Here is a 26,523-nt window from a genome sequence, read left to right on the forward strand (position 1 = left end):
TCATTCAGCTGTCCAATTTTGATCAAGAGAGTCGCTCACCGTTTGATCTTAGATCCGACATCTCAAAGTATTTTATTTTTAGTTTTTTTATATAAATTGTATAAATATGAAATTTGGTACGTGTCATCTTCTCATTAAGGCGCACATATAAAAATATATTAAAAATAATTTTTCGATAAAATATAATGACCAAAACACCTTTTGAAACTTTCAAAAGTATTTTGGTCATTTTATTTTATTAGTTTTAAATATTTTTCGCTAGTACGAGTTTAATAGAAGATTGGAGGTACAAAATTTGGTATTAAAATAGTTTATACAATTAAAATAGAATGGTGTAGAGATGTGATATTGTGATTGGGGCAATCTCAACCCTCCATTCAGAATGGAGGGTTGGATAAAGAGAAGTATACAAGTTGATGTTGCAGGAAAATGATATAAAGCTAGCCCGAATAGGGAAAGGTTTTCCCCTATCAAAACACTTTCCATAAAAATATTTATTACTGAATGAGATGGAGAAAGACGTTGTTAAAACGTAGGGTACCCTAGACTCTAGAGTTTCTCAATGTGCTAGGGTCCCTATCGACAAGGAGACAGCCCTTGTGTCCCTCTCTCCTGAGGGTCATGTTCTCAGATGTAGGGAGTTATATGGAGAGGGAAGAATAGAAGGCGGTCTCTTTAGAGAGGGAGAGGGGGAAGAAAAGTGGTGGTCTTTAGAGAGAGAAGTAAAGAAGGTGGTGTCTCTGTTTTGGAGCGTATCAGTGTGCTCCTCGGCTGTGTTGTTTTTTTGTGGTGGGGAAGCTTCCGAAAAAGGGAAGTTATGTCTTTGGGTTATGCGGAGAAGCTTTCTTACAGGGAAGATGTGGGAAGTGTTGGAATGTCTGAGATTTTTGATCCACCCAATCTTTTGGAAAGCAAGGTAGCAACAAGCCTCTCTCTCTCGCTCTCTCTCTCTCTCTCATTCCGCTTGCTCTGTTTCTCTCTCTTCTTTCACCTTGCCCTCTCCCTCTCTCGTTCCGCTTGCCGCTTGTTTTGTTTCTCTCTCATTTGAGCTTCTTCTCTCTTCTTTCAGAGCTCTCTCTTATTTATGCTTATTATCTCTCTCGCTCATATCAGCTCTCTCTCCCTCCTCTTATTTCAGCTTTCTCCCGTGCTGTCTCTTATTTGAGCGCGCTCTCTCTCTCTCTCTCGCCCTGTTTTATTCCTCTTGTTTCAGCTCACTCTCTCTCTCTCTCTCAATATATCTTTGAGTTTGTCTTTTTACTTTTTAGCTCTTCATTTTTCTCGAGTTGCCGCTACTTCTTCTTCATTTATTATTTTTTCCTGAAGGTGTTTTGTTTGCGGGTGGAATGAGGGTGGTTATGATAACAGGTTTAGAAGAACATAAACCCTTTTACTAATTGATTCTTCAAAGTAATATGTAATTTTATGCAAAACGTTGTTGAATACCCTCTTCAACCAGAGAAAACATATATTTTTCATCAATAGACCACCAAAACACTTTCCCTAAAGGACATCTCCCAGTAAAATTCGTCACACTCCACTCCTCTTAGTCTTTAATGATTGAAATCCCTTTTTGCATTCATACATTCCTGTGGATCTTGAGGTATTCTTTTGTTCGTTGTATATTGTTAAGTAGCAATGGCTTCCCTAAGCTCATATGGAAGGGGTTTTGGCTTTTAGCCCCACCCCATATTACCAAATTGCTTCTAACATAGTATGAAAGCTCTTTAGGCGAGCACCATTGAAAGCAATGCCTGTCTGATACATCCAGCGGGTAATATACTGAGATACTTGAGCACAGTCTTCCTTCTTAAACCAATTTTCAGTTGTAACTTGCTTCTTCCCTTTCTCTACCATGGCCTCAAGGTGGGCGGAAAAAGACATCCATAGACCCCATTCTCTTTTAGTACCTCAAGAGAAACTCACTTCAGTTTCCTCTTTGTCATCATCCTCGTTATCACCAAATACATTACATGGCCTGTACTCCGACATGCTTGTGTCCCTTGCCGCTTGTTCTTTTTTCAGCATCCAAATATTCAATTATCTCCTTCCTAATATTTGCTAGAACATGCTTATGTGGGAACATCCCCCCTAATACCCCTATTTGTCTCTTGATCATTGAATGGACCGACCTTTGTTTCGATCATTTTCATTTGCACAATAACCATCGGTGTTTCAAAATATGCTGAGCGGCCCTTAGGCAGCCGGGGGGTCTAGGCAGTCTAGTGCGTAGGTAGGTGCCAAGGGATCTGGGCAGTCTAGGTTCAAAAGGGGGCCAGGGGTGTCCAGGATCCTATTTTAGGTTCAGATTTTGTATAAAAATGCATATTCATGCATTTTTTATAATCCACACAAAAAACAACAAAAATGCCGATTGATATTTTTGCACCTAGACAAGTACAGTCCTTGGCGCCCACCTAGGCGGGGTCCTAGGTGCACGCCTAGGGCCAACTTGCCTAGTTGGTTCGTCCTGGCTTAGGTGATGCCTAGTGCTGGGCGGACCTGTTTTTGAAACTATGATAACCATATTATCAACTCGAATCCCCTTCTCACAAGAACCTGAACGAGACATTTCAAAAAAATGAAAGATCCTCAAATATAGAGATATTTGACTAATGAAAGATTCTCAAATACATACACACACACACACACATATATATATATATATATATATATATATATAAATGATCCTGTGAGCCAGTGGGTTCACAATAAAAAATGAGCCCAACGGCCCAAATTGAATCTGGGCCGATCTAACGATCACGGATGCCCGATAGTGTTTAAAATTTAATTTTTTTCTACAAATTCAAATCACTTGAAATTTTAGGTATGTGTTCTTCTCATCAAGCGGCATCTAATAAAAATATATAAAAATAATAATCCACAAAAAAACAATTGACCAAAATACCCCCAACACTTTATGGGGGTATTTTGGTAAATTTTTTTCATGTAAAATATTTTTTTTATATTTTTCGAAGATTCACCTACTTTTGATGAACACACGTCTAAAATTTCAAGTTATTTGAATATGTAGAAAAAAAATTAAAATTCAAACACTATCGAGCATTCATAATTGTCAAATCGGCCCAGATTCAATCTGGGCCGTTGGGCTCATTTTTTCTTGTGAGCCCACTGGCTCACAGGATATTTGCCTATATATATATATATATATATATATATATATATATATATATATATATATATATATATATATATATATATATATATATATTTAAGTTGTTAACTTTAATACAGAGATATTTGACTAACCTATTGCCTAATCTTTTAACCTCAATGTTTTAGATGAATATCAAACACCGAAACATCCAAATTACCTCTTGTGACCACTCTTGATAGTTCACAACAAATCATATTGAAGAAAACCAAAGTAGATTTCTTGAAGTTCGTGGATCTTTTCAAATTAAAAAATCTTCAACTCTTCTTCTTTTTTTCCCTCTCAAAAATGAGATTAGAAAAGTCCATTGGCAACTGAGGCTGGACCTTGGCTGTCGCCCACCACGTGCACGTAGGAGCCTGTCCAGATCTTGGTTGCCTAGGAAGGCCACCTAAGTTTAGGCGAGGCGTGTAAGCGCCTGCCTTGCTCCTAGGTGGTGCCTATATGGCAAGGTGGACCTCTTTTTTATACAATACGACATATCATGTGGATTCAAGAAAATGCTTCTTATGTCAAATCTGGGGTGGTTTATGTACTTAATTACTTTGATAAATTAATTTGCGCTTACATTTGAACTTAGATTCTTTTTGGCAATCATTTTTGTATTACCCTCCTTCTTTAAAGAAGGGATGTATATTGATTAATTGGTTGGCTAAAGTGACTGATTCATTTTTGATAAATAAATAAAAGGGGACAACGATTGAGTGGATTTATAATGAGATATCAATCATCGTCATCGTCCGAGCCTTAACAATAAAAAGGGCATATTTCACTTTGTTTGTTACAAAGTGTTATGTGCTATATCATGGGAAAAAAATGATTCTCTAAACCAAAGTGAAGTATCTTGGCAATGAAATATTGTGAATTTTCAAAAAGAAAAAAGAAGGCTTTTGCAACAAGTTTCTTGATCAATTGATTTATTGTAGTGATTAAGGCAATTCCTCCATTTCACCTCAAATGCTTTTAGATTGCTCCAATATACTTGTGAATCTGTTGTGCATTGATGCGTGAAAGCAAGTTCTCTATGTCCCGTTCATACTTTGAACTTGGAATGACAAAATGCAAAATAAATGATGAGATATCCAAGTGCATGACCGCATTTGTGCTTTGTAGCTTGAAGCTCAACTTTCTCCAAAAATTGGAGGAACATGAATGGGAAATCTGTGATCTCCTGCTATCAGAAAACCAAAAGTTAATTTTCTTTCAGTTGTCCTCTTGTGTTTTCTGATTTTTGAGTTACTCTTCTACATGGAAATCAATGGTGTCTAACTATGCGTTTGAAAAGTATTCGGCTGTTTCGATTTTCATAAATTACATTTTAGCATTGTGTAGAGATTGGATTGAAACTCATCAAATCAAGTTTATTTTTTTTTAAAATGTCTTCACGTCAAGTTTATTTTATAATCAGATATGATATTAGGAAAACATTTTTGTCGCTGATTAACTTATCATTGCTTGTTTGCTTTTTCAATGGCAGATTGAGGAGCTTGCCATGATGATACGGAAGGTTGGCTTTTCTAGAGAAACTACAATGGGCTCATGTGCAAATATATTTCAGATGAAATTGCATATTCACTCTAATATTTTCTCTATAATGTTCTTTCCCCTACCCGAGTCATCTTTATCATTGTATGCAGAGTAAGCATTTGGTGGTATTCACTGGTGCTGGAATTTCAACGTCTTGTGGTATACCTGACTTCCGTGGTCCAAAGGGCATTTGGACTCTTCAGGTTAGTTGCCTTAGCGGTCTATGACACTTGGGTCATTTATTTGTTGATTTCAGGCATCAAATGTGCCCCAGTGGTGAAATTTTTCCAAGCTGCACCCAACCCCCCTAACCCAAGCCCTCAACAAAAAAAGTATCTCTAATAAATAAAATACCTACTCCAAAGTGGATGCTTTTCAAATTTCAAATTTCAAATTTCAAATCAAATGATGAAGCGCATTCTGCCTAAAAATCTGATGCTTGATTGTGCAATATTTTTGCCTTTTTTTTTTCTTTGTAATGCTGGATGGTTTGTGAAACTTCAAATTGGTCATTCTTTTTAAATTCGTATTAGTGACTTTTGGAGATGTGAAGCATTCTAGTTGATAGTGTTTTACCCTTGACACTTCATAAACACTCCATATGCATTGTTTGATTGAAATTTGTCACCTCGATCACGTCATATGCCCCATTCTAGTTCTACTAGCTGCACATACTTATTGCTGAATCTTGAGAATAATCGTCACAAAAAGATTTCTATGAATCGCATTAATCTTTGCAGATATTATGTGAACTGCTTTTGAGTAAATGAAGGCTGGAGCTTAGCACTGAGATTCATTGGTTGAGAATGTTCTTTGCAGCGTGAGGGAAAGGTTATTCCTGACACATCACTACCCTTTGATCGGGCTATACCCAGTTTGACACATATGGCTTTGGTAGAGTTGGAGAGGGCTGGTATCTTGAAGTTTGTAATTAGTCAGGTATGATACTCCTGCCTTTATATGGAATATAAAGTTCGGCCATTTTTTAACAAGTCATTTCAGAGTTAAATTTAGTGCTGTATATTAGCTGGAGGTTGGAAAGTTTATACCTTGCATCCAACTTCTAATGTCTTTCAATGAATAGTACTTGGTTAAACAAGAATGCTTGGAATTTATCCTTGACAGTTTCTGTTGAAATGATTATAAATGTTTGATGCTTAAAAATAATCAGTTAATGATAGTGTGTATGTGGGAAATGGGGCTCTTGGCATGGTGATTGGGGTAGGTGGGCACTACACTGTGACCTCAAGATTTCCAATCCACCTATCGCAAGTTAACATTCAAAAAGGAAAAAAAAATGGTGTATGTGCATCTCTGGGTTACCCAATAATATAATATATATGTGTGGGTGTGGAACTATGTCCTTGTTATTATTTTCGTGTGGAAATGACATATATTCATACAATTTTAGATACCTAGTTTGGTGCTCTCTTATCCAAAGTCTGGCAATGCACACTTAAATTTGATCAACCCATTACTTTGGATTCATCGTGTACACTTTTGTGACTTTGTTTGGGGTCACCATCCCAAGAGCATCTAATATATGTAATTCATACAATTTTAGACACCTAGATCAGTGGTATATTGTCCATGGTCTTGCAATACACATCTAAATTTGATTAACCCATTACTTTGTGTTTCATCTTGTATACTTTTGTGATTTTGTCAGGGATCACTATCCCATGAACATCTAAGAATGTAGGACCTTGAGCCTGGGGCTAGATTGTCCAATTGCCTCAATCAAGAATGTTTTAAGAATGTAGGACCTTTGAGCCTAGGGCCAAATCTGTTGGGCGTCCCATCCCATGAGGGAGGGACACCAATGGAAATTGTGTAACTAGGAAAGGGCAATTTTTGGAAAGAGGAAAAGATGACTTGTTGACCAAGTCATAATCCCATGGAATATGGGAAGTCTCACTTGATTGATATGGGATAAAGATGAGCTACTCCTACTGAAAAAAAGGATAGAGATGAGCTACCTTTTAGGAGGTTATGGGATATTCTTTCCATAATGATCTTATCCCATTGGCCCATGCAAAGGTAAAAACTTGCGGAGGTTGAATGCTTTCCTTTAAAGCGATATCCTCATGTGGTTCCCACTTAAGATGAGATAAGGATAAATAAGGTGGTCAAAGATTCCACCTCTATCTATCCTAGAGAGAGATAACACACCATAAAAGGGGATGGAGATGACCCACCTTTTAGGGGGTTATGGGATATTCTTTCTATAATGGTCTTATCCCATTGGCCCATGCAAAGGTAAAAACGTGAGGAGGTTGAAAGCTTTCCTCTAAAGTGATATCCTCATGTGGTCTCCACATGAGATGAGATAAGGATAAATAAGGTGTTCAAAGATTCCACCTCTCTCTATCCTAGGGAGAGATAACACACCATAAAAGGCCCTCGCGTGGGTGGGTTGTGTTTTCTCTTGGTGTTTTAACCATAGCCAACTCTCTTGGGCTATTGCTTTGGGCGTGCAACTCTCTTGGGCCATTTATTTGGGCATGTATCTCTCTTGGGCCATTCCTTTGGGCGTACCTCTCTTGGTGTATCAGAGATACATAGAGCCTTCTTTTAGAGAGATGATGAAGAGAGGCCTTCTCTTAGAGAGAAGAAGAAAGAAAATTATCCTTCTCTGAGAGAGAAGAAGAGAGAGACAAAGTTATCCTTCTTTGAGAGAGAAGAAAAAGAGAGAGCTATCCTTCTCTAAGAGAGAAGAAGAAGAATGAGAAAGTTACTCTTCTTCTTAGAGAAAAGAAGAAGATGAAAGAGAGCCATTGATCCTCTTCTTAAGCTTTTTCTTTGTAGAGAGAGAAGAGAAGAAAGAGAGAGAGAGAGAACCTTTTCTTTTATAGAGAGAGAAAGCCTCTAGAAAGAAAAGAAGTCTCTGAGAGAGAAAAAAACCTTAGAGAAGAGAACCTAGAGAGATAAGTCTTTAGAAGAAATCAGTGAGCCCTAGATAGTTTTTTTTCTTGGAAGGCTATTGTAACTGTTGAGTTAATAGTGGATTCAAGCTTAACTACGTAAAATCTCGGTGTTGGTATGTTTTATTTCTTATTTGTCTTAATTTGCATGTTTTACCCGTTCATACACACACACATCAACTTTGGCATTTTTGTGTCCCATATATCCGCGTTCCTCTGCGCGCATCCGTACTCGTGTGAGAGGGCTCTAATTGGGTGAGCCCAACAAAATAATCCAATTTGCTATAATCATAAAATATCTCAATCTCCTATTACAAACTCAAACATAGGCTTGTATTTGCTTTTATCTTCCTTAAGAACCAACTTGGTCTCTTCTTTCGCTCTCATCATTGTCTCATGTATGTAGCTTATGGCGTGCTTCGCGTCACCATCAACTGACCTTAATACTTTCACCAAAGGATGAGAAATGTCTAATGTAAAGTGGAGTGTACCCCCAAAAGATGAATTTGACACAATTCTTCCATCTAGATGCTTAGCCTACTTAATTTTAGCTCACCTTTAAGAAGTGAGCATTGTCCTTAAGAGGATCTTTATGCTTGCATGTACTTCAGAAAGCGAAATATGTTGTGGCAAATCTAGTAATTACTAATCTCACTATTTCTCTCTCATTTGTGAGCTCCTTCATTGGGTTTAGGATTGATCTATGGTTATGAATGAAACCAATGATTCCCATGGCTTTGTGAATTGTCCTTTACCCTTAGGAAACTAACCATGTCATAGAGTCTAGAGAATGCGATGCACAAGGAGTCAAGAACATATGCTTTCTCTTTTATATCCTTAGATGCCTGGCTACAACATTGTTTGCAGTAATTTTATTACAGGCTCTTTCCCAACCTCATCAATAATGTAACCCAACAATTTGAACGAGCAATTTGCAGTATTTGAATGGCCTGATGCATTAACAAACTTCAAGAAAAAGGTCCTTAAGGGACAAATGACCAAATAATTAGCAGTTAAACAGGTCCTTCATAAGACCATCCATCTCAACTATTATGACCCCATACTTCGCCCATGAATTTATATGAGAAATGAAAAATCTTCTTAGGCCCTGTTTGGTAATTGGGAAAGTTGTTTTTCCTGGAGAATCTCTGAGAAACTGGAAGCCTGAGAAAAAGGTAGAAGTAGAAAACTCGCGATGGAAGCTGGAAACCCTTGTTTGGTCACCTATCTGTGAAAACCTTAGAAAGCTCGGGCTAGAGCTTGGGCAAAGAAGGATTGAGAGAGATTGTGAGGTTAGAGAAATAAAAGGCGGACGAGGGGGGGCTCTTGCATTTCCCCAAATTTCTGAGAAATCGGCAGCACATCCCTTGGGGTTTGCTAGAGTTTTCCCCAAAATTGGGGAAAAGCATGGAAACATAGGGAAATGCGGGGCTCCGCATTTCACGCTTTTCCCCATTTCTCCAGACAGGGGAAAATGTGGTAACTGAGAAAACATGTTTTTTTGCTACTATTTTTTTAGTTGCTGAAAAGGGCTGTAATGTCCTTCACTGCATTTTTCAATAGGGGTTCCCTAAGCTCATGAAATTTAGGACCTTTGGGTCCTGGCCAAAATTGTTCAATTACCTAAATCATAGCATGGAAGTTATAAAAGGGCAGTACATTTAATGGAATCTTGGCTTGGTGAAACCATTGCAACATTCTTGGTAATCCTATTCCTTTCTTCCTTTTTGCATCAGTTTTCAATTGTGTTTGTTTAGTTTTCTTCCTTTTGTCCTCTACACATCAATGATGACCGGGGTGCAAAAATGCATCCATCGGCCCCTTCTGGTGCGGTCTCTTGTACCGAACACAACCAATTTTACTATATTTCTACAACACCACCTATATTTATCAGTCTCGATCACACTAGGGCATGCCTTTACATTCCTTGAATATTAGCAAGATGTTCCCTTTGCCAGTAAGTCTCCTCAGTATAGGTGTTTCCACAAAGTATGCAATAAATACTATTCTGATCCCTGGTTAAGGCAGTTTCACATATTTCAATGGGAATTTTTGTTTATTGAAGAAGGTGAAGATATTGTTAAAAAAAAATTCTATTAGGCAGTGAAACTTATATAGAAAACTTGATTTTGGTTTCTCTCAAACCCAAAATTGAAAGAGAATTAGTTTATGTGGTTTAATCTCCTTGCCCTTTGAAATCCTTTAGAGCTTGATAATTCAGTAGATAGCACAACCAACTCGTTTTGCCAAAAAATATGTGGAAACTCCGATTTTTTTTTTTTGAAAAATTAATTTTCGAGTTTTCATTTTAATCCCCCTTAGAACCAAGGAGTATTGGTTCTAAGGGTTTTGGAGGGTGTTACACCAAACTATACCCCTGCCTTTTCAGGGGGCAAAATGATTTTTTTAATGCTGCTTGTGCATTATTTCCATACAGAGGCAGGGTCTGCATCTGCAGGTGCATCACATTGTGTGATGTGTTCACATATACGAGCAATGTGCCACCTAGGCAGACACCCTTGCTAGCCCGACTATTCTGCCATATGCCTTTGATGCAGCCCATCTGATAACCATGAGACAGAAAGAGAGTAAGAGCAAAAGAGAAACTCTTGATTTCAACTCCTGACTTTGATTTTAACTGTTGATTTTAAGGGAGGGAGTGAGTCATGCTTTCTAGCTTGTAGGATTTGCTTGAGAGAAAAATTAGGAGGAGAGAGTCATGCTTTCTAGCTTGTAAGACTTGCTTGAGAGAAAAATTAGGAGTTGAGGATCTAGGGTTTAGTTTGGGAGAATACATACGGTTTGATAGAGGTAAGAGGAATTTCTGGAACAAAAAGTTAAAAAAATCTATGAAAGTGGTAGTAATTTTGAAATACATAATCTATGAAAGTGGTAGCAATAGTAATTTTGAAATACATAAAACAAAGGGAAATGAAAAACTCCGTTCGCAAAGCTGAGATAATCACAATCGACTGAGATAATCACAGTCGACTTTTAGACCCATTTTAAGTTGGTAAAACTGACGGCCTTGACTGAAATAAGTGGTTGAATACCCATTTTTAAGTTATGTGTATACCTTTTTTTCTTTTGGTGAGTTGCCGAGTTTTGCATTCATGTTCTGAAAGCGTGACCTTCTGCATATATGGTTCTTCAGTTGTGAAATCAAGATATTTGGTTCTTAGTTGGTTTTATATCCTTGCAGAATATTGATAATCTCCACCTTCGATCTGGGATTCCAAGGGAGAAACTTGCTGAACTCCATGGGAATTCATTCCGGGAGCTTTGCCCATCATGTGGAGCAGAGTATGGCAAACCATTCACAAGCTTCTCGTACAATTCTGAGGCATATGTTCTGTGATATTCTATTGGCTATCTGTGTATATGGTACTGCAAATTGCCTTTGTGTTTCATGTAGTTACATGTTCATCGTTTTAACATGTGATGTGCTTTGCACCTGAAGATATGTGCGAGACTTTGAAGTGGAAACTATTGGAATGAAGGAGACTTCGCGACGCTGCTCTGATGTTAAATGTGGGTTAAAACTCAAGGACACCGTTCTTGATTGGGAGGTACTTATATTTATATCAACATAATAAGAACAGTGGCTTATATTATAGAGTTTTATTCATGGAAATGTTTGAAAAGTATGTTATAATCAAATGGACTGAGATAGACATAATCAATTTGGGTTTTTCACCATCTAGTGAAATATGGGACCGCATTTTAGACAGAACAGGACTCACCAATGGCCATGTCCCTGTGCTTTCTATCATCACATCCACCATTCAATTTAATGGCTTTGACCCCAATGGACTGTCTATACCGCAATTAATGAGATTATGATGTACTTTCTCTTGTCATGGGACCTTGTGAGAGGATTGAGCTGCTTATATGAGAGTTGGAATGCCAGGATATTGATATTAATTCTCATATTAAAAAGATGCATGTACTACACTATCTTGAAAGTTCTCCTCCAAGTTCTCATCTTGGAAACCCGTAGCTGATTGGGGTTCTTGTGATTTGTTAGTGCCTTCACCATTTGATGAATCTATAAGTCACCAAAATCTGAGTCTACAAATAAAATTGGTCTCGAGGAAATTTTGTTTGAAACAAAATACAAGCACTATTTCGTGACTTAGTTTTTCGAAAGCCTATTCTTTTCAAAAGGACGTGACTAGAAGAAGTCAGGGTGACGCAGTCGAGTTGAACAAGTCCAGTTTGATTGGTTTTCACCAAGGTAGGACTGGCTGGATTTCTCCCTAGAACTATCCAGTTGTGCAAATCAAGGGTCTTTTAAGTGATAAGTTTCCAACAAGAAGTTTGTTTGTTACAAATTTTCATTCATCAGAAAAAATCATGTCTAGGGCACCATTGACAGTTGAAATGATTTTCACACTCATCCAGCGTGTTGGATTTGTGCTTGCATGGTATTCTTGATTGGAGAAAGCAATGCAGATTTAACTTAGAATAAACTATAGCTTGAGGTCTAGTAAATGTGGTGTTTTAAACGTCCCTTTCCCCCCAGGATGCCTTGCCTCCGAAGGAGATGGACCCTGCAGAAAAGCATTGTAAAATGGCAGATGTTATATTGTGCTTGGGAACGAGGTAATGTAGCTCCCATTTCACAGAAGTTCTTTCAAAACCATAGTCTTGTTGGAAGTTATGCTATAATCTAAATCCTATATATCATGGGAGGGGGACAGGGAGGGAGTGACTGAGAGTGGGAGGAGAGGGTTTGTTATTGGGCCTAGTCTTGTTAGGATACTGCACTAGATTATTTTCCAATTTCATGTGTTCTGACATGTTCACTTTTCAGATATAGAAGTTGGAAAATCTTGGGCTTGGTAGCTTATGTTATTGACTTATTGTTTCTTTGGCAGATCTCAAATAGGGTTTGCGGCTTTTCTACTAGTGTCTGTGGTATATGTTAGTTCCCACAATGTGTGGATTTGTTTTCTCTAGCATGCTTAATATTTGTGACCCCATTAACGGGAGACTAACCACCGAACTTTCTGGCAAACAAAGAAACGAGTTTGTGTGATGTTTGTAATTGTCGAGAGGTTCTGGGTGGTAGTAAAGGGATATATTCGTATCTTCTTGTACTTAGCCTGCCATCTTTGATTCCAAAGGGGGAAAAAACTGCAATTTGGATTCATTCAATGAGAGCTTGAGACTATTGTTTTGATGCTATGGCCCCAAACTGTTTCTTTTTATTTGGCCTATTCGCTCTTTTGCGGTTTATAATGCTTAGAATGAGTAACTAATGCCACTTTGGTGAACTTCCCATGGATATGTTCATGACATAGGGTTCCTTGCTTTCCACCTGCAGTTTACAGATTACTCCTGCATGCAACTTACCACTAAAATGTACCCGTTTTGGGGGGAAATTCGTTATTGTAAACCTTCAGGTATTCCATCGATTCTCATAATGGTTGTACTTTACGCAAAGTGTCCTGTGAGGCAATAACAGTCAACTGTACAAACTTTTCCGGGTGGTGTCTAATGTAACTTTTCTAGATCGAAAGTTGGATAGTTCTTTATAGGAGTAAAGTGTGTTTCTCTGTCATTTCTGATTGGTACCTGTTAAAGGGATTTCTTTTTGGGTAATCTATGATGCTACGAGTTCAGATCAAATTACATTTGTGCTTTATTTGTTTTATGTACCAAGTGCATCAACAGAAAACTCCTAGTTAGTTGGACATTGGATATTGTGACTGATAAAAAAGATAACAAAAAAGTTAGATGGAAATGGACCCTGCCAAAAACATAGTCCTAAGTTAGATGCATGGACCTCGAGAAAAAGTTTTCTTTTTCCAATCTATTCATTCTGCATCCCATGGTGGTTCGAGTTGTTCCTAGTGTTGTATCCTGACTATTCACTTTATTTCTCTCATGCCATGCAGGATTCCATTTTTCTAGAGTTAATTGACAATTGTATTTTGCTATTGCAAAGTCATTAGATGAGCTGTTTTTTTTTTTGCAGCCAACCCCAAAGGACAAGAAAGCGGCTTTGGTGATCCATGGTAAAGTAGATAAGGTATTGACAGTTCTTTGTTTTGATTCTAGATACTGATTTGTGTTTTGTTATATGGGTTATCCAATAGCACTGAAATATTACATACTAATGATATTATCGGGACCTTCTTGTAGAGCAAGGGGGACTACTAGTTTTGCTTAGAAAGAAAATATTAATCTAAGTGCTTTTATTCTTTGTATATAATAGGAGCTAATGAAAAGGTCACTAGCATAACTGTAAATTGCTTTATAAGTATCTCATGGAATTATAACTCAAATTTCGTCAAAGATCAAATACCCACACAAAATGTTTACAGTTTTAATCTGAGGTGAATGGAAATAATTAATTGCTCGAACTGCATGTTTGGGTAGCTACAATATTTTGGAAATTATATTCTTTTAGTTTTTCTCAAATTTTAAGTTTGAATTATAAAAATAAATTCTAGTACTGTCAACCGCAGTGTACTTGATTTCCCTGTTCTAGTCGGAATTGGCTCCAACATAAACCGAGTTCATTTACATTCGGTCATTGACATGGTTCCTAATTCCTTCGGCTGGAAGATTTTCCTTTTGGATTCTTATAGTTTGGTTTGGCATTATGCATGAAAACTGATTTTGTTAACTGAATATGGTGTATTTACAATCACCTTTCATTTAGTAGCATGCTATCATTGGAGCTGTGATATGGTCTACCTTCGTTTTTAAGTATATCTCAAGTCTTAGGTTTCATTGGAATATAAGTTGTTTGAGTTTGATCTTTGAAACTGGTGATTAACTGGTATATTGCATCCTATTGCATCTGAATCTGCACATCTTATCACTGTAGCTCAAGGCTATTTTTAGTTTTTAAGGTATGATTGATTTCAATGTGGTGTTAGTTTGAAATGCTTTTGAGTTCTAACTAGTGGTGGTAGCTGGGAATGTTTTTGAGTTCTAACTTCCATCCCCATGCTGTTGTGATTATTGGTTTTTGGTTCTTTGTTTTCTTTAAGATATCATTAACTTGAGCCAGAGCAGGTTATTGCGGGTGTTATGAACTTTCTAAGCCTCAGCATTCCTCCATATGTCCGTGTGGATCTCATTCAACTGAGTTTATCTTATACACCAAAAAGTAAAGTCATCCTGCCTTTATTTTTTTCATTTTTCAAATGTTCTCTTTTGATAAGTCTTATAAGAATCTGCCCTATATGTGCTCATGTCCTTGATGCTATTACAAGTGACGAGCGCCATATCGTGAATTTGTATACAGATGCAATGATAAACTGAGTTTGAAACAGAAACCACCACCTGTGCAAATATAGTCATTGCCAAGAATAACTTTGTTCAAAAGTTTTCTGTTATTCAAACAACTTAATGAACATAATCTTCCCAAGTATGATGGAAGTGTTTGGAATGTCTTGTTTTGATGAAAGTTCATCCTTCAAATTGGTCTTTTTCATTTTATTTTCTTCTCAACTCTTAGTGTGTCTCTCAAACTCTCTTCTAAAGTTGATCTATTTATGTTCAAAAAGATCTCTTATGTATTATATTGTTTTAGCAGTAGACTTCCCGTTAAGATTTGTTTGTGTTTTTTTTGTTTATATTTATAATTAAGCAAACTTGCTTCCTCACTTTATGCAGCTTCTTATTATGTGTAGGATACAAGCACCTTCAACACACTGACTCGTAAATTCATATTTGACACTGCAGATGCTACATATATTCATCATCATTATCATCTCAGCTTTATCCCAACTATTTGGATCTGCCATTTTGCTCTATCAAGGGCCACGCCGTAAGTCAAACTATAGGTTACCATATCTCTTCCCATTACTTCCATCTATGTCCTTTAAGTCCTTCTATTTTCCTTTTAGAGCCTTCCACTTGAACCAAATCGCCCTTCCCAATATATGTTGTTTTAAGTCGATGTTGTACATGGTTAGACTATCTAAATTTATTTTTCCTCATCTTATTGCCTATTGGAGCCACCTCTAAGTTCTTTCTAATGTATTTATTTCGAATTCTATCATTTCTTGTCTTGCCACTCATCCATCTTAACTTCCTCATGTCAGCTGCACTCATTCTACGAATATGTTATTTCTTGGCCACCTAACATTCCATCGCCTGTGGAACTTCCCAATCAGTTTCATTGATATGCGATGTTCATGTTAGACTCCGGAAGCACATCTCCACTTTGTCGTCTCAGCTCTTATTCTATGTGTGACATTCTCATCAATCTCTTCATTCTCATGGATTAACAAGCTAAGATATCGAAAATAATCTCTTTATGGTGCTTCTTGGCCATCAATCTTAATTAATTCCTCGTTTCTTCTCCTATTATTACTAACTTGCATTCCATATGTTTTGTCTTAGTTCGGCTAATTTTAAGATTTTTTTTCTCTAAAGCATCCCTCCAAAGTTCTAACTTTGTGTTAACGTCATCTCTAGTCTCATTAATCAAATTTATGTCATCTGCAAACAACATTCACTATGGTACTTCATCCTATGATATATTGATGGTACATAGGTTGATAAATATGAGCATATATTATAGATGCTATATATATTGATAAACATAATTATTCACACATGTTTTTGCGACCCATGTGTTATGTGCATATAGAAACAGTTGCATTTAGCTTGATATGTGCTAGTCAAGGAAGCTTAATGTGGAGCATATTTGTAATATGAATGAAAGAATCATGCTAATGATAGCTTGATATGATTTCCCCGGCCTTTTCCCGCAAAGATATCAGCTGCTACTTGTCGGCCGACATGGTTCCTCTCTGGAAACATATCATAGTGTCATCACCCAACCCCTTTCCACTTCAAGGTGCAGTCACACTAAGTTTTGATGTTGGTTATATGGGGAACCTGGCCCTGGCAGGTATCCAAAGAGACTGCTGCGGGGTGATGCTACTTGAATGTGATTCAGACAACATCATTGCCTGGGCCAAAGAGTTATCCATTGCCCTTGGAGATTAAAAGATTTGTTTAATTCAAATTTTTGACCTATGCTGGTGTCTGTTACATACACCTGGAGAGAAGCACATGTTTTTTATAGCGGAGGGTGCTCCCTGCAGATTTGTTTGTCAATTGTGCTTCAGACCTTTCTCTGGTCTGAGTTGCAGATTCCCATTTTCTGTGCAAGTCTTACATCATTTTTGTAGTTAATACACTGCAAACAAACTGTACAATCTTAGTTGAGAAATATAAAGGTTAATTTATCGGAAAAGAAACATGGCAAGTTTGAAGAGCAGAAACTTTTGATGTGGTAGGACAAGGGCGAGCATGCTATTTTTGTTTTACAAGATTGGGAAATGTTGGAGAAACCCCCAAGGGACAGCTCGCTTATCAGAAAAAAATAAAACATTCCGAGGAACGGTCATGGGCTTCTTCTTTTTTTTAATAGGGTGTCAACTATACAAGATCGCCTGAGTGAAAATACTATGAGTGCACCTGAAAATCGGCATATGAAGGGTAGGTAGGAGCGATACACTAGAGTATATACTCTTTATCTCGAGTTCATTTTGGTGAAGAAAACAGAGAAGTTGGCGTAATGAGGATGGCCCAGGAAGATTGACTCGGTAAAGTAGTGATGCCTCCACTTAGAAAAGAATATAGGGGGCATATAAAGTGGTTTTTCCTATTATTAATCAGATAAATGATGTGACAAAAATATAAGAGTGGCCCAAAATTGCTCATGTTGTTTCTTTATTGTAGTTATCATGGCAGAATATTTCATGATATAACAAATGGATTCACGCTGTTTTGTCATGCAGGAACTGGAAAAACATATGTAAAATGGACCCTCAGAATTTCTAGTATACATGGACTTAGGGCTCCACTGCCATTTCTCAAATCAGTTATGGTAATGCTGATTGTACTCTCTTTTCATTTAATATTTCTGAGAATCTATTTTATGAATTCGCTGAGCAAATTTTCATCATGTGAGAAAATTTTCGTCACTTAAAATTGCTCTTGAATTCATATATTGAGTCCAGCTCCTGTATTTCATATACTCTTGTTACTAGTTTTGTAATAAGTGATTCGATTTTTATATATTTTGTCTCCCTTAGAGTCCTAGAACTCCTAAGAATTTCATCTTTTGATATACAATATTTCTTGCATTAGAAGGAGAAAACATTAAAAAGCTGACTTGACCAGTTTTCTTGATCATGATCCCTCTCTTCCTTAATGCAAACCCACCATGTCCATAAGTGATCAGAAGCTGCTGTCTCACATTTTTTCTGTTAGTGCCTCAAGAAAGAAAAGTTTGTTACTACTCATATTTACCAGCCATTGGGCATTCAGTCCTGAGGATTTTCCCTGACTTCACTAGCCATTCTCTTCATAACCTAGGTAATTAGCTGTAGATAAACTCATGTATGGATGACCCTATTTGATAGTAGGAAAAAGCTTATATCACCTATTAGAGAAGGGGAAGAGAGAGAGGAAAAGAAAAGCAGGAACGGAAGAGAGAGTGACATGAGAGTCCAATAGGTCTTGAGTAACTATTCAAATCTCTTTTACATTAATAAAATTAGGGAAATGGGAATACTGTCCATACAAACTGGACATAGGACATATAGATTCTGTTAACTTAAAAGATAGAAAGGACTTTTAGCACTTCCCCTCAAGCTGTGCATAAATGGCACCCATTGCTTGCTTGGAGCTAATTGTTTGGAGCGAATTACAGTCATGGGCTTAGGTGAAGATGTCTGCGAAATTGATCCATAGGAATAGACACCTGCTTACTAGTAACCTTCTCTCACAATGAAGTGACAATCTTCTTCAATATGTTCAGTTCTCTCATGAAACACTGGATGACTACTAATATAAGTTGCAACTTTATTATTACAATCCATTTTCATAGGCTTAGCAATACTAAACCCCGTCTTTTGCATCAGTGTCTTCAGCCACATCAATTCGCATGTGGTATGTGCTATTGCCTATATTCAGCCTTTGCACTAGATTTAGCCACAACATTTTGTTTCTTACTTTTCCATGTAATTAGATTTTTCACCAATAAATGTACAATAACTTGTGCTAGACTGTATGTCGGATGATTGAACTTACCCAATCATTGTCTGTATTGACAATACCATCAACATAAACAATTAAGACAATTATCCTTGAGGTTTGTTTCCAAATAAACACTAAATGATTTGTATGGAGTCGATAATCCAGGAGAATGGAGAGATTGAGGAAGATGACCCGCATAGAATTAGATCTGGGTGGGCAAAGTAGAGATTTGCATATGAAGTTTTATGTGATCGCCTTATAACAATGAAACTGTAAGGGAAGTTCTATAAGACGACTGTAACACTGACAATGCTTTTTTGGATGGAATGTTGGGGGAGTCAAGAAACAACATATTCATAGGATGAGTGTAGCTAAGATGAGGATGTTGAGATTTTTTGAGTGGCAAGACAAGACAAGATAGAATTTGGAATGAATACATCCGAGGGAACCTGAGGGTGGCTCTGATAAGGGTAAGATGAGGGAAACGTAGACTTGAGTGGGCTGGCCATGTACAACGTAGATCTAATAAAAATCTAATTAGTAGGGGCGATTTGGTTTAACTTGAAGGCCCTAAAGGCTAAGGGGAAGGCCCAAAAGGACATGTATGAAAATAGTGAGAAGAGATATGGTGACTTATAGTCTGACTGTGGGTTTGACCCTTGATAGAGAAGAATGACGCGACAAGATTCATGTAGTCGACTCACATAGTAGGGATAAGGCTTGGATGATGAGGATGATAATTTGCATGGCTGTGTCCAAATCCCTTTGCCACCACAATTTAACTAAATATCTCAAACCATACTCATGGGGATTGCTTCAGACCTTAAATGGCTTTCTTCAACTTACGTATGTTATCTGACTCTGCTTGGGCAAGAAATCCAGGCGATTACTCCATAGCTACCTCCTCTTGTAAATCACCATTGAGGAAGGCATTCTTCACATCAACCTGCCATAGTGGCCGGCCCTTGTTCGCTGCTACAAATGTAACTACTCAAACTGAACTAAGTTTAGCAATAGGCGCAAACGTTTAAGAGTAATCAACAGCAAAGGTTTGGGTGTATCCATTGGCTAACAACTTGGCTTTTAATCTCTCAACAATGCCATCAAGCTGATTTTTACCACATAAACCTTGTGACACCCAACAGTCCTTTTTCCAGCTGGTAACTCCATGAGCTCCCATGTATCATTCAAGTTGAGTGCATGCATTTCCTCTTTCATTGCTTTCTACCTCCTAGTAAGAGAAAATGCTTCTTGATAAGACTTAGGAATAGAAATGGATGAAATAGCCAAAGAAAAACTTTGTTGGGATGGAGACAAATTTGCAAAAGTAACAAAATGGGCAATGGGATGTTGAGGACATAACCTTATACTTTTATAGATGGTGAGAGTTCATTATCATCACCAGACATAGAATGTGAGTCAAAAATAGGAAGTGGGTATATAGGCAAGGTTGATGATTGAGTCAGTTGAGGGTGTCCATCCTGCACTTGCCTTCTCGTGTAAACTTTTATGTGCTGCTCTTGAGGGACATCATCATGATGTAGAAGTAATAGGTTTAGCAGGTTCAGGTACCTGAGGTGAAGAAGTATCAACATGACTAACAAGAGGAACTATAGAAGATGAGGACTGTGAGGCGATGAGGACTGTGAGGCTTCTTTTGGACCAGGATAAAATAAGTTTCCATCAAATATGTCGCTCTTGTTTGAAAATTAAGGAGTACTGTCACCAGAAAAGCACACTTGACAGCTCGAGGATCTAACTTTTCATTACTAATACCCAGCACATGAACACAACAAACACACCCAAACACATGTGGAGGAATAACAAACCATGGAGTATCAGAAAAGAGAACAAAGTGTTGTGTTTTTCTATTCGAAACTGAAGAAGGCGCATAATTAATTAAAATGGCATGTGGTCAGCAAGGTATCTCTCCGGTAAACAGTTGGAAGATGCATATTAATCAGCAGAGTGCAGGCTATTTTAAGTAAATATTGATTTTTCCTTGCATCCACCCCATTCTGTTGAGGAGTATGTGCACAAGAAGTTTGTTGTAAAATTCCATTTTGAGCAAAATTCTCTGGAAAGATTCTCTTTAAGGCCAGTAAGTGCTTGTATGCAGCTAGGTATGGTATCTTCCTGCACCTTAACAAGAAGACAAAGCCGCCACTCTCCTGTCCTGATAAATTGAGTTATAACCAGTCTCCGGAAAACCGGACTCAATGGATGACTTGGTCCCTTGGAAATCAGTGTTGGATCACCAATTTCAGGTGACCTGGCTTGAAATGATGGAACAAAAAGAGTCCAAAGCATAGAGATTGAAGCCGAGGATGATTCCAGGAGAGAGAGTTTAGAAAAACTCCTAAATCCTTGATTGTAGGCAGGAAAAGAGATCTTTTTAAATCAAGTTCTCAGTAAAGATTAGTTATAGTTTGAAAGAGTTAAGAAGATTTTGGAACATTTGAATGAAGCATTTGCTGATAACATAATTCAAACGAATTTTATTCAAATGATTTGCCATTAAAAATTCAAACGATTTTGAATCGGTTGAATCAAGCATTTGTATAATTCAAAAGATTTTTTCAGTCGTTTGAATTTGGAATTTTAGAACTTTTGATTTCTCAAAATTGGGGCATCGATAAAGAAAAAGATGTAATCTATCAAAACGGTTGGTTCCAGATTTTTTTGAGTAAAAAAAGGGTTCAAACGAGAGAGGTCAATCAAATGGTGGAAAAAAGTCTTTCTGGGGTCCAATATTGCCCTAGGGGGAAATGAGGCATCTTTTGAAAAATAGCTTGGTTCCTGATTTTAAGGAGAAAATCACCCAGTTTTTCTACAGTTTATTGGGCTATAATAGCAAACAGGGGGGCAGTCACTGGTCCAATTACCCGATTCCAGGTCGGATTGGACTATTCCAATCCAACCAGATTAAGTTTTCACTCTTTTGCTATCACTGGTATCAGCAGTCAACCTTGTCTATATGTTTTGTATGTTATTTTTTATTCTGAGGAGATGAAATTTCTACAAGTCTCTGGTTTATTAATCAGTTTGTGTAGGCAGTCGCTTTAACTTGATATTTCATAGATGGCTTCTGTTCATACATTGTGATTAAATTATCAGTATGTATCACTGACTATGTTTGAATCTTCATTTGCTCCTTAGGTTTGCTTTCCTGAAAGGCCAGATCTGAAAACTGCCATTTTACACAAGCAACCATTTAAGCTAATGAGGTATCTTGCAGTAATGCTAGATTTTTCAGTTTATGTTGCAAAGATGAAGCTCTACTGTGCTTGTGCTTAGAGTGTGTCTGTGCTTGTACCATCATGCAGTTCAATGATCAATTTCTCTTTTCATTTGGTTTTGTAGGGAAACATTGAGGAGCAGACCGTTCAAAATGCTGATAATAATGAACTTTGGTGATGGCTGTGGCTGTTCTTCTATCAAAATTGAGTGTCCGGTCAATTTCCAGGTAACTTAAAAGAGTTGTGGTGTTCTAATGGGCCACTATTATCACATGGATTATTGTATTTGGAACTCCAATGGGGCATCCGCTGTTCGTTCTATGGTAGAGATTAATTGTAGTGGGGTTCACCGGGACATTCGTCAAGGCACACAATCATCACCGTTCATCATTGAGAACAGATGGTGGATTCTTTACTGGGTCTCTTTATATCTTACTCCATTGAAGCTTAACTCATTGATGGATAGCGTTGTCATTTCTTGTTGTCTGGAGTTTGTGTGTATCACTTCCTTGATCCCTTATTGCATAGTATACTTGGACACTTGAAAAACGGGTAGGGGCCCAAATCTCCACTGCCTTACCCAAAATAATAGTATGCATGGACACACCATAACTTGTTACTCTTTCGTTGCCCTTGGCAAATTCCAACCCCAATGCATCTATGTGAGTGCATGAGAACCATATTACCGCATACAAATCAACTCAAAATCTTCCTTTCCTTCAATTTGTCTAAGAAAAAGGCAAAATCATGACATTTATTTCTATAAGCTTATGATACATTGCAGATTTCACATGAGACCTTCAACAATGGGAAAGAGGTGGTGGTGCAAAATCTAAAAGACACCGCATTCAATGAATCATGTTGCGGACAGTTTGCAGCAGTAGAGAGGACAATCGCAACTCAATCCAAGGCCACAACTGTTTATGGAATAGTCACAAGCCTCGTTAGGCACAATGAACTCCTTATTGCTGAGGTCCCTCAAAGCAATGGGAACATGTGGATGAAACGGTCCCACATGGATAAGATCAGGCATGGGCCATCCCCTAAGAGAGTGAAAGAGGAATCTTGATCTCTCTCTCTCTCCCTCTCTCTCTCTTGTGGGTGGAGGTATTTTTGCTCTCTCCCTTTTTGGTGGGTTTGGAGGTGTTTTGTTGATGCTTATGAGTTCTTGCCTGATGTAGATAAAATTAAGTGGCTTAGGTCAGGTGGGGTGCAGGCTGAGTGAATTTTGTCCTACTACACTCAAGTCTCATGCCCATTAAAGTATTAGAAAGGATATATCTTTGCCTGTAAATTACTCCTGCAAAATTTATGAATGATATCAATAGACAAGGCGGGCACCATAGTTGTTAGTAATTTACCATAGTTTAAATGGTTTCCATCCCTGTGGTGGTTAAATGTAAGTAATTTACCCTAGCTTTTGTCTTGTGTGTATTTCACCTTAGTTTAATGGGATGAAATCATGGAACCTTGAAAGTGTTTGAATTAAGTGATATAGCATAAATTGGGGCTTGGCTTGTTTAGTTTTATCCCTCTACAAGATTTTGAGTGTTCTCTTTCTATGTTGTCTTTGGAAAAGTATACAAAAACCATTTTCTTTTAGCACAAGGGGGCCAATCAATCTTGTCCTTCAGATTTTAAATCGAGCAGTTGTGTGAATGTTATTGACTAGACTTGAAGTTTTTTTAAAAAAACTCTAGAACTTTGTGACTTACCCTAAGCCATCTTGGCTAGGAGTGATTGTGACCTTGTATAAAAACTAAACGATATCATAGTATATCATCCTTTTCATTTTAGTGAGTATATCTTTTTCTTTTTGTTTGCATCGGAGTTCTTTCCATTTATATTATTGCTTATTTCATTTTATATAGGAAAAAATATTTGCAAGTTATCAAACTTGACCTTATATTATAGAAGTAACGTGTGCCTCAAAGGCCCACCCAAGAATGTTTTGATACGGTAAAGCCCTCTAATTGAACATCTTGAGTTATGGATGTGGAAAAAAAAAAAAGAGAAATCAGATTTTAAGTTTTAAAATTAAGGAAAAAAAGCTTATGTAAGGTTGCTACTTTATATTGTAAAATTAAGTAGCACCTCAAAAATCTAGTAGAAAAGAGATTTTTGAAGTTTGAGAACCTTTCAATAGTTATCTTGACTAAGAGATGTGTGGATTTATAAAAAAAAATGAATTTCAAGGCTTGAAAATAGTATGTATTGTACAAAGTTAACTAGACTATCAATTTTTCATATTTTTAAGTATTTGTAAGTCTATTCAATTTGTGTTATTTTTTAAATTTAAATTTCATATTTAGGCTTGAACATAGATTTATCAAGTTATCATGAGGTTTTTAACATTGAAACTACATTTGCTGGTGAAGATTAGATGCAAGCCATACTTGCATGGTTCAAGTGGGGATCTTATTATACAAACCACACCTTAAAAATGATACATCTTGTGACATCTAAATTGTTCATTCACAAGATTTTCTAGTATTTACAGATTTGCTTGACCAATACCATTTTTGGATCTTTAAAATTTGATAGCAGCGGTAGTTTTTCAAGTCATCATAAGGTATTTTTGGCACCAAAACTAAATACTATATTTTTTTTCGTAGAATTTTAAAATGTGCTTTACTTTGATTATTTAAAGCTGATACTTTACGTAAACCTTGCCCCTTTTAATATATCTACCACTTAGGCTTTGGTATGTTTTTTTCCATGTTATCCTCTTTTGGCGTCCTTTACATTTAGTTAGTTTTTGTTTATTTTGTGCTTGTTTTTATTTTCTTAAATGTTTTAATATTGAATTCTATTCATCTTCCATTTTTTTAGCCAATTATTTCTCATTTTACACGTGTAATTACTTCTCTCAATCTTAGTGATAATTACTTATCCCAATCTTAGTGATACTTATCGTTATTAAGAATATTATAGAACTCAACTAACATTAAGAACTCTTCACACCATTGGACTTTTTTTTCTTAACCTAATATCTGGATGGAAAAATCAAATTCAATGAGGATTTAGTACATTCTACATGTTTATATCGTAGACATCTCATTTTCTAATCCAAATAGATCTATATGTAACTATTCTAAGTCTGGATATTTTACATGCAGTGAATAATCAACCAGAAAGTTCTTTAAAGGAGAGGGTTAAAAGAGTATTTATTTTGACTCAGTGGGAAAGATGATAGTATCACTATGTACTATAAACTTGAATATAAATAGAGTAATGCTCATCTCTTCCTTAAAACCAAATTACTTTTAATAGGTATTATCAAGAAGTCCATGGAGATATATATATATTTTTTAATTAGGTTATAAGAATGGAAGTTGAGAGGCTCTGCTATGAAAACCCAGCTTCTAACGTCTTGACCCAAGCCCAATTCTTGAATATCTACTAGCGCCTTTTCAATCTCTTACAACGATCAATGCCGAATAAATGTTCAATCTCTTATTGAATAGAGGTGGTAATTTTTATTATTGCATTTGTCCGGAGGTTTTTTGGATAATTCTAATACTTCAATATATTAAAGTAATAAATTATTTACTATGGAATAAATTTCTATTGAGATTAGTAAATATGTAGGGCTGGCAATGGACCGTCCCTAGCTTGAGACCTGGCCCAATTCCCCTGAGGGCCCGGCCCTGGGCCTATCAAAACTAGGTCAGACTAGGCTGCACCAGGTAAAATTAAAAGAAAATAATGTAAAAAAGATGAAAAAAAATAAGGGCCAGGCTGGGCCGTGTCTTTCTTGGTTGGCTCAAGCCATAGTTTTTTAGGGCCGGGCCGAACCGGCACCTTCCACCCCTATAAATATGATTCAAATAATAAATTTCTATTGATAGTAGTAAATAATAAATTTCTATTGATATTAATAAATATTGAGACTAGTAAATATACATAGGGTAATGCTAATTTCATCTTTGAGATAAGTGTTTGAAACAACGTCGATATAGATCAGAATCACTCGATCCAAATAAAAAATCGTTCTATACAATCTGGTTCCCGCAGTACATCAAGAACTTACTGTTTTGCCCCTTGATCCTCTCGGGTCAAGCCTCACGGTTTCAACATTTGTCAACCGGTGCACATGTTCACGTTTTTCAATTTTTAATTTACAGCTTTCTAATTAAAAAAGGTCGGCTCACCATTATTGCCCTCACCTTTCAATTTGCAAATGCGAAGCGTTTAGTTTTTCTAGAAAATTTATCACATATGTTTGAGACTCAACTTTTTTTAAAATCCATGTCAAATTTATTAGTGATCCTTTGAAGTATTTAGGGGTCCTAAAGAAGGGTACTATACGATTATTTTTTTTTTTTTTAATTCAAAATTATGGGGCCATCATTGTCGGCCACTATCCAATTATGGGGTCATCATTATCGGCCACTATCCAAAATGACGCTTACGCACGCCGTCTCACGCATGGCACCTTGTAACATGCAAGTTGGGTCACGCCACTTTTATACACGCCTTTGTTCACATAATTGTCCGATTTGAAATAATTTCTCCCCCCTTTCTCTCTAATATTTCATTGTATTTGGGTGAATAAACATCACCCAAGAAAAATGTGGGATGAGATTTTTAAAAAGAAAAGAAAAAAATTTAATACTAGCTCATATGATATTTAAAA

At 36.9% G+C, this 26,523-nt stretch overlaps 1 protein-coding gene across 22 annotated transcripts; it reads left to right on the forward strand.

The window, feature by feature from the left end:
• Positions 1-676: 676 nt before the first annotated feature.
• On the forward strand, positions 677-23,413 carry SRT1 (sirtuin 1). Of its 22 annotated transcripts, none has more exons than XR_016042163.1 (15): positions 677-916; positions 4,653-4,682; positions 4,813-4,905; positions 5,522-5,641; positions 10,829-10,956; positions 11,087-11,195; positions 12,152-12,231; positions 12,956-13,034; positions 13,610-13,663; positions 14,659-14,752; positions 15,331-15,415; positions 17,403-17,491; positions 21,805-21,872; positions 22,009-22,111; positions 22,669-23,413. XR_016042163.1 is itself a non-coding variant. In XM_088849035.1 (14 exons), the coding sequence occupies exons 6-14, from the start codon at positions 11,121-11,123 to the stop codon at positions 22,951-22,953; spliced, it is 927 nt and encodes a 308-aa protein (XP_088705161.1). In that variant the 5' UTR covers positions 677-916; positions 4,653-4,682; positions 4,813-4,905; positions 5,522-5,641; positions 10,829-11,010; positions 11,087-11,120; the 3' UTR covers positions 22,954-23,413. The 22 variants fall into 22 exon arrangements, 8 of the variants coding, with proteins under 8 accessions (XP_088705161.1, XP_088705160.1, XP_020522723.1 ...); XR_016042165.1 differs by having other exon boundaries at positions 10,829-10,929; XR_016042164.1 differs by lacking the exon at positions 17,403-17,491.
• The last annotated feature ends 3,110 nt before the right edge of the window (positions 23,414-26,523 follow it).

This window comes from Amborella trichopoda, chromosome 10 (genome assembly GCF_054954075.1).
Source record: "Amborella trichopoda isolate Santa Cruz 75 chromosome 10, AtrichopodaSantaCruz75HAP2 v2.0, whole genome shotgun sequence".
NCBI classification, from domain to species: Eukaryota; Viridiplantae; Streptophyta; class Magnoliopsida; order Amborellales; family Amborellaceae; genus Amborella; species Amborella trichopoda.